Raw genomic sequence first — 8,927 nt, 5'->3', positions numbered from 1 at the left:
TGTTAAGAAAAGCTTTCAGGCCCTCTCTGAGACTAGTTATTTGAAAATGTAAGGTAAATAATTTTATTTATTTGTTTATTTTCATTTTATTTTACATATATAATTTAGATTATATTAGACATTTAGATTAGGTAGGAGAATGGACTGTTATTTTTAATCCAGTAGAGGGCAATAATTAAAAGTTTGGATGCAAACTAAGAAGACGACCAGTAGAGGGCAGCAGTACGCCATTATAGCGTCTAGTCGGCCTTATCCAAACAAGAAGAAGAAGAGTAACCTGATGCTCTGGAGTGTTAATGTTGTAAATCTTCATAGTAAGCCGCAGGCGGAACTATGCAGTGTTTAATTATTAATCCCAAACTTTCTTTTCAGACTGACATATTTTATGACATTAAACACTTGACTGTGTGAAAGTGAAGCGTCAAAGGAGGGGAAACACACATTACTTTGCTATTTGTGGTGGTGGGTCAGTTCTGCGACTGCACAGTGACCCTTCAGGAAAGTAAAGGGGCATTGATTAAAATCATGCTTACTTCTGCGATGTTTGGGACATTATATAGGAATCTGCTACCTGCTTATAAACAGGCCCAGCTGTTGTGTGGCTTCAGAAACGCACAGACTACATGGAGATCTGCAGCCACTTTCACCTTACAGGAGGACTGTCTGGGTGAGTTGACATCTTGCAACCCAATTACCACTTTTAAGTGTTATTTAACTTAATTAACACATCACTCCTCTGAATATGAATTGACCAGTGCTCAACTATGGAGACACACCGATGCATTTTAACTACGTGTGGCTTCGGGATCACTGTCGCTCTGCTTCTTCATACAACGCCAAGACTAACCAGAGAAACCTGGACACTGGAAGTATAGACCTCAACATTCGCCCTGATAATACAACAGTGGAGGATGGACATCTCGTGCTAACCTGTAAGTCAACTCTTTAAGTGCAGGATTATTAAAGTGAATGTGTGCAAAGTAAAAGGATGAGTTGCTGCAGCAGTCAGTGTTAAAGGTACATTCAGTTGTCTACACATCTGCACATGACTCAGTTATAAACTCATAAGACACGGCTTGGATTACTAACTGGGCAAAGCTGACAGCTGTCCCTGGATAACCAGATTCATTGACAAGTGGTGTTTGAATAATTGCACGTTTGTTTCAGAAGTATCAACATATCAATTAAAGTTGGTTCTGCATTATTGCATAACCTTGTGGTCTTGTTGACAGACCATGTGTCAGAGTCTACTTTGTGCTCTTGTGGTGCATATTCTTAAATAAAGATGTATTTAGAAGTCAAATACACACAGAAAACCTGGAGCCTGGTAGCACCTCATCATAGGAGTGCTGGATGGTACTTTGGGTCTCTGTACATACAGTAATGAATCAGTCGTGTATAGTCTGCTGTGTGCACAATACTTGGTCATGTACAAGTGTTTGTCTCAGGACTTTTAACAATTAACAGCAATTAATAGAGCTACATAGTTTCAAAATGTAGTCAGAAACTGGCCTCTAAAATTGCTGACTTGCATGTTAGTTATATATATTGTTCTGCTCTATATCACAAGAGAGTTATGAATGGATGGAACAAAGAACCTTACAGTTTCAGCCTGAAAGGCCAGCGAAACATTATTTATTTTTTTGCACTTAACAACCAAAGTCATTATTTGAGTCAGATTTAATATATTTGAACATTATGTTCTTATTTAGGTAATCAAATAAATCACAGCTTGTTACACCCTGAATGGTATGTTAGAACATGTATTTTAACAAATTCTTTTTAAGTCTTTTTAAAACCCTTGTATCAGCCATTGACACAAGTGATGATTTATACTGATTCAGCAAACGTTTGAGATAATGTGTCCCCAAAAACACTAACCCATAGAAAGGTTAACAACACAGCATTATAACATATAGCCTGAGTTCAGATTTAATCATTTACTTCTATTGAACCAATAAACTGCATCCAGGAATTATCTTTAAGTATCTCTCCTTGTAACAAGATACATTTCATTTGAAGTCTCATTTTTTAAAATTTCTAGTTCAGCACTTACACATAATACATACGAAGGGCAATATACTGTAGCTGTGAATGCCAATAATTAAAGCACATTTTATTGCACATGACATGTGACGTTCTGTCCACACAGAAGGTGAGGTGGACTTTCCCCGTTGTCATGTTTTATTGTTGGAAGATTGACTCGTGTAGAAGAGTGTAGTCTGGTAATGAAATTACACCATGGACTGTGTCAGTTTTATACCATAAAACGTGATGAAAGGCCATTATGTAACCTGGGGTTGGGAATTGCAACGTATGTAACAGTCCAAAAAAAAGAAGAGACAGAAAATATATTAGATGCTTATTTAATGTATTCTGTGGAGAAATCAAAGCTACCAGTTCTCAGACACAATAAAAAAGACGTGTAAACATCAAGGCCTCAAGCTTACATTCTTGTGTTATTGTGTCCAGTACAGCTGGTGAGCACATTTTACTCTAGAAACTTCTTACACCACCCAAGAAGTTTCTTAGCTAAAAGGCAGGGAGGACTGGTTCTGCACAGGATGCAAAACAGATGATTGATTTCTTTCACATTACTCACTGATGAAGACACTCTTTCCATACCCGACCAGCGCTGAGCCCAGACTAGCTCGAGTCATCCCTTACTCTGTCCCCATTAGCGGCCTGCTCCTGCTGGCAAAGAGGGGGAAAGCCATGATAGCCAGGTGTGGAAGTGGCAAGCACGCAATGTCAAACTTCCCCTGCCCTGCTACCCCACAAGCTTTAAAGGACCAGGGTGCAGGATTTAGTGGCATCTAGTGGTGAGGTTGCAGATTGCAAACAATTGATTAGCCCTCCTCCTACCCCACCAAGTGAGTAGGAGTCCCTAGGATGGTTGCGAACCTTGGGGAAAAAAATGATTGGCTACTGTTCTACATGGGGATGCTACATGGGGACGCTACATGGGGGCTCTGTGGAAGAGGACATGCTCCCTATGGATATATAAAAGGCTCATTCTAAGGTAATGAAAACACAGTTCTTATTTTCATGGGATTATAAACCCATTAAAACATGCTTATGAATATTATATTCCATTTCTGCCAAGTCCGTTCAGCCAGATGCCACTAAATGCTACAGCCTGCACCTTTAATCTCTGTGACCCCTCATTCCAGCTTGGAGCAGCTCTGACATGACCTATAAGACTGCCGGATAATTCAGTTATTAAAATAGAGAGCAGGAGGATACCATCACTGCAAGCTTTTAATACTGATTTCTCCCTGTAGGCTTCTCCAGCTTTTTTAAAATGTTTTTTTTTTTTTTTTTTTAACAAAGGATGAACTGTCACAGTGTTTTTATGTACACACTAGAGTGACACTGTGTGTTACATAAACTGACAAATGAGGACCCACCAGCCCCAAGACAGTTGATGATGCACATGCTGCTGTGGGCGTACTGGTAATTATGGCTCTCCCTGTTAGTGGTGCATATCCAAGGTCAGTCGAGTCTGAGCGTGCACATTCTATGCATGAACACTTTTCAATCTGCAAGTGCAGCCTTACACAAGTAGCACATTTAGTTACCAAAAGAAGGTCTGTTTCACCCCATCCCTGAGATCACATGGATTCAGGATGGGAAGATGGGAAATCTCATTCAGATGGTGTTGTATTAGCCACAATTGTCTTAGTTTGCTAAACACTCAATCTCAGTGGTGCAGGGGCCTTCAAAGATACTCATGTTGCACACAAATCAGTCCCATCCACTCATTTGTTGCATGCATATATGGATGCATACATATTGTACATAGCGAGCAATCAAGCATATATGAGCTGCAGTTCTTTATAAGCTGATGTGTTGCAGAAGAGGAGTTATTTAGTTACTCTGAGTTTCCAGTTTACTTGAATCCAGCTGTTGGAAATGTGATGTATGCTAGTTATTGCTAATAATTAGCTACTGCTAATATTGAACAACAAATTAAGTTAGCATTTTGACAATATAAGTCTAATCACAACCTTGATTCCCCCAAATATGCTTTAACCTGTCATTCAGAATTGATAAAGACAAGTTGAAATCATGTCCACCATAATATTAAATGCACTTTCCACAGGTTCTACCAAGTAACAATATTTTTCTTTGCTTCCCAGGGCCTGGTGGTCACGTATCAAAGTACAGCCTGGGCTGGCTGGCTGAGAACAGCTATGAAAGAAAGAAGCAGGTCAGTGTACAGCCGCGCATCCTTTGGAATTCAGACATCTATACAAAAGCAAACATAGCCTCTGCCAAATGGGACAAGTTCATGAGCTGCGACGACGAAGTAAAGAAGTTTCTACAGAACTATCTCCTGTACGGGATCGCTTTTGTCGATGGTGTGCCAGCTACAGTTGAGGCCACAGAGGCGGTTACCCAGAGAGTCAGTCTTATCAGGTGAGAAGTGCTTCTTTTGGCCTGTGTCTTATTAATGATAAACATACGCAGCTGTTCTGCATTCACTGGCAATACAGGAAATGTTCAGCCATGTCTGCTTATTCCTAATCCACTTGTGTTTTTGTGTGTTACTCTTCCAAAAGAGAGACTACATATGGACGAATGTGGTGCTTCACTTCAGACTTTTCCAGAGGAGACACTGCCTACAGCCAGCTGGCCCTGGACCGTCACACTGACACCTCATACTTTCAGGAACCATGTGGGTGAGTACTGGAGGTGGGCTTTCAATACAACTGAAGAGACAATATTAAACTGAAATAGTCCACAGATTTTCCATTGTTTTCTTTTTATTGAGCAGTTTTCATTTTTTATGTGCCCTGACCTAAATCTAAGAAATGTAATATTGTTTATAACTGTTCCTAGCAACCTGTGCAATAGTTTTAAGTTTATTATGTTTATTTTATTCAATCTTTTTCTTGATGCTGCTTTAATACTGATTGTTTTGATGCAGAATTCAGGTTTTCCACTGTCTCAAACATGAGGGAACTGGGGGAAGGACTCTACTTGTGGATGGGTTCTACGCTGCTGAGAAGTTACGTCAGCAGTCACCGGAAAAATTTGAGCTGCTTGCCCGCACGCCCATCAGGCACGAGTACATCGAAAACACAGACAACCACCGAAACCACATGACAGGCGTCGGCCCCCTGGTTAGCGTCTATCCTTGGAACAATGAAGTTTACATGATCCGGTATGTCAGTGCTTTTAAATTTTGAATGATGTTTTTGTTACTCATGTCTGTGCAATAGTGAATGAATAAGTTATTTGATCTAGTTGAATAATGTTCTAAGAAGGAGTTTGAGTGGAGGTCAGGCTGTGGAGGGGTGATAGAAAAATTTTAACAATCCCCTCCAGACATTTTTAAAAACATATAAAAATACTTTCTTGTGTCCTACTTCACTAAAAAGTTCATTCTAACTGTGCTAGAAGCTTCAAGTTTCCACATCAAACTTGTGTGAGATGTATTCAGGACCAGAATCGGCCCTAGACTAGTTGTGATGTCACAAAATCATGCTCATACATGTCTTTAACTACAAGATAACAGAGCATACCTTCAGCAGATGAAAGTGAAAACATCCTCTAAGTGTAAAACTAATTTTTGAGAGGAGGGGAACATTGAAGATAAGCATTGTTCTGATGATCTGAATCCAACTTATATAATGTTTTCCCTTAAAATTTTATTAAGTGTGATCAAATATTTTCCTAATTTTACATACTTTATTGTAACCCAAGAAATAGATTTTTAAACTTGTTGCCTGCTTGCATCCGATATGAAACTCTGTCTTGTGCATCATTACGTACACATTTCACTGTTATTCATCATGTCATACTTGTCAACAAGGGAATTTACTGAGAGTTTAAGGAATTTTGTAAATGTTTAATGTTTTGTTTTTTAAGGGTACAGTAAAATATTTCTAGTTGATATTTTAGTTTATTTTTCCAAAGAAATAAACGTTTTTTTTTTTTTTTTAACAGATACAACAACTATGACCGATCAGTGATCAACACAATCCCCCATGATGCTCTTCAGCGCTGGTACGTGGCACATCGAGAGTATACCACAGAACTGAGGCTGCCAGAGAACGAGCTGTGGGTGAAACTGACTCCAGGAAAAGTAAGAGGGTTACACTTTTTAAAGGGAATGCCAGAAAACAATAATTATTAATTCTTCTCCAAATGTCCAAATTAATCAATGAATAAACAGCTTTAGGATAACTGAAGAGTAAACAGAAAGTAAACACAGTGTTATTCAGTGTAATCTAAGGATTTTACCTTCTCTTGTCCTCATGAGGTGATTTTCATTGACAACTGGCGTGTCATGCATGGGAGGGAAGCTTTCACCGGTTTGAGGCAGCTCTGTGGATGTTATCTGACCAGAGACGACGTCCTCAGCGCCGCACGCTGCTTCGATCTGCAGGCGTAACCCTGAACAAGAAGGTCCTTTCACTTGTGTGCCTTATGAGTCAGCACTTTAGGTTTAAATTATTGGTTGAAATCTCAGATGCAATGAAAGTTCCAGTTTCACTCCTGCTGGCTGCATATTATGCCTCACTCATTTGTTTCATTTTTTGTAAAAAAAATTATAATTTTAACACTTTATCTAAGATTACAGAGTATGAAGGATTCCTGAATTGCACTTTAAACAATTAAATGTATAAATTCCCAAACAGCCTGCTGTCATTGAGCTCATACAATCATATGATCACATGAAATGATTTAATGGAATTGATCAAAATGCATAAAGAAGTCACATTAAACTTCAGACAGTATGGATGTTGAGTTAAATATTGAACATGTAGGTCTTCATAGCAGAACACTATGGAGCAATAAAAAACTCCATCGTGAGAATCCAAAGTCCAAGAGTTCAAGTGACACCAGTGTTACTATGTTTTACACTAGTGAGGTGTGTGTGAACAGCATGTGTGTAAAGTGAGGTGTACCTCTGAGTCTAACTATAAACATTCTTTGACGTGGTAGTTTTTAGAATCACTGTCACATCTACAGATAGAGAGAGAGGAGATCAGTAAAAATGAACTTGTTTGCTTTATTATTATTTACTTGTTTTTTTCATTTATCTTTTTAATTGTAGGCTTAAAAATCCACTTTACACTGTCAGAATACTGACAGCCAATCTGTAAAGGAACAGATGAGCTAAGAATTTATATACAGTAGCTGCATCCAATCAATAAATAATTACTTTTCACTTTTTTAAATATTTACTTATTATGTGATACTTATACCTTCACATAAGTCATAGTTTCCACCATAAAACAATAATTTGAAGCCTGTGGCCAGACTCGGACATATTCACTATTTCCAAAATTAAGTGCCATCAGTGTGTAAAAATGTTTGACTTTGCACTGATTTATTGGTAGGGTTGATGATGTGTTAGTCCTACTTTGTAAATGTGGAATTGTCCTTAAATTCTGCCAAACAAGCTATGTGAGATGCACTATGGCTGTGGTACAATGTTGGTTGTGACTTTACATCAGCAGGACACTGAAAACAGACACATTAGGTTGGTAAAAATCTATTTAAAGCTCATGTGCAACCTGTGTAAGACTGGTGAAAATGAAGGTGTTTCCATAAAGACATTAAGCAGCTCTGTAATATTTCTCCGTGAAAGGAAACATATTGAAATGCTGTCTTCACACTCGCCAAATATTCATCAATTTGTAGACACTAGCTTTGCTTTGGCAGAGGGTACACCGGGTGCTTTGCTTTAAATTTATGGATTTGGTCGTGCCAAAGAAAGAGCCGTCTAATATTTGCTTTTATTAATGGGGAAATAAATAAGGTGGCCTTGAATCTGTAGTACAAAATGATCGTAATTCATGTGCAGCTAAACCAATGACCCAGGGATTTCTGGCTTTGACTTTTTGCTACTGGAATGAAATGGATCAAGTTGTCATCGATGCTATCCTAACCTTTTAAAAGTTGATATTGAATTAAAATATGAAAAGGTGTAATTTATATTTATATTACTGCTGGTGCTACACGTGTGAAAATGTTGAGACTCCTGAGTAATACAAGGACTGAAATGCTTATTTCAAGAGATCCTATATGGACTGTAACATGACAGCATGCTTGAGTTTGAGTGTGAGGCTCCAACTTAAGTCTGCTGCTGCCTAGATGATTGATATTCAAAGTGTCAAACTGGAGAAGCAACATGAACCAACAACTGAGAAAAACATCATTTAATCATGATCTGCAAATTGCTTCAATCTTCTAAAACAGAATAGCCATACTTCATCCACATCTGCTAGACAGTTCTTATTAAAAACGATCGATTAAAGACTGATCTGGTATTCCTTTTAACCTTTCTGTCTGTAATAGCCATTTAATATGAAAAATGATTTGGTTTTCTGTTGTAGCTGTAATGTTTAAGATACTTCATTATTTTCTTAATTGAGTTTTGAAACAATAATGTCTTTCTATAAAAAAACAAGCATAAAAAACGTAACTGTAAAAGACAAAACACATATTATTATAACCCCCAGTCTTAAGACAGCAGTGATCAGTTTATCACATTGATCCTTTTGTATGATGCAAACTCTGCTAGTGTCATTAAACATATCTTCATGTAGTGAGTCTTAAAATAAATTCAGATATTGGTTCTGATACACTGTATGTCTAAGATCGAATGAGTCATCAATATGCACTGATTGTCAAACTTACTATGAAATAGTAAAACAAATGAATGAAAGCACTAGGAACAAACTAAAAACATGCTTTCTGTGGCCTGGCACCATGAGATAAGCTGAACTGATGCTGAGCAGAATAACTTCTTTTTTTTCTTTGATTCAGAACACATGTAACAAAACACGAACATGAGCTTCATCATATCGATTAAATCTGAGAATGACGTATCTCTTAGCCTGAACATCCTGGACATCCTGTTTTTCAAATCTGTGACGCCATCCCAGTTGTTTTCACCAGGCCTTTTT

At 38.0% G+C, this 8,927-nt stretch overlaps 1 protein-coding gene across 1 annotated transcript; it reads left to right on the top strand.

Annotated features, from left to right (window-relative positions):
* The first annotated feature begins 422 nt into the window (after positions 1 to 422).
* Positions 423 to 6,848, top strand: tmlhe (trimethyllysine hydroxylase, epsilon). Its single transcript, XM_062432780.1, has 7 exons — positions 423 to 667; positions 756 to 932; positions 4,143 to 4,422; positions 4,566 to 4,685; positions 4,934 to 5,170; positions 5,956 to 6,094; positions 6,272 to 6,848. The coding sequence occupies exons 1-7, from the start codon at positions 526 to 528 to the stop codon at positions 6,401 to 6,403; spliced, it is 1,227 nt and encodes a 408-aa protein (XP_062288764.1). The 5' UTR covers positions 423 to 525; the 3' UTR covers positions 6,404 to 6,848.
* The last annotated feature ends 2,079 nt before the right edge of the window (positions 6,849 to 8,927 follow it).

The sequence above is a fragment of the Scomber scombrus genome, chromosome 14 (genome assembly GCF_963691925.1).
Source record: "Scomber scombrus chromosome 14, fScoSco1.1, whole genome shotgun sequence".
Classification (NCBI taxonomy): domain Eukaryota; kingdom Metazoa; phylum Chordata; class Actinopteri; order Scombriformes; family Scombridae; genus Scomber; species Scomber scombrus.
The sequence above is the reverse complement of the archived record's forward strand: the minus strand, read 5'-3'. Positions and strand labels throughout refer to the sequence as shown.

Excerpts from the sequence above, each read along its gene's own strand:
- tmlhe (XM_062432780.1), top strand. The coding sequence starts at position 526 with ATGCTTACTTCTGCGATGTTTGGGACATTATATAGGAATCTGCTACCT. Across the intron at positions 5,171-5,955 it reads AATGAAGTTTACATGATCCG|ATACAACAACTATGACCGAT; the intron begins GTATGTCAGTGC and ends TTTTTTTAACAG. Across the intron at positions 6,095-6,271 it reads TGAAACTGACTCCAGGAAAA|GTGATTTTCATTGACAACTG; the intron begins GTAAGAGGGTTA and ends TGTCCTCATGAG.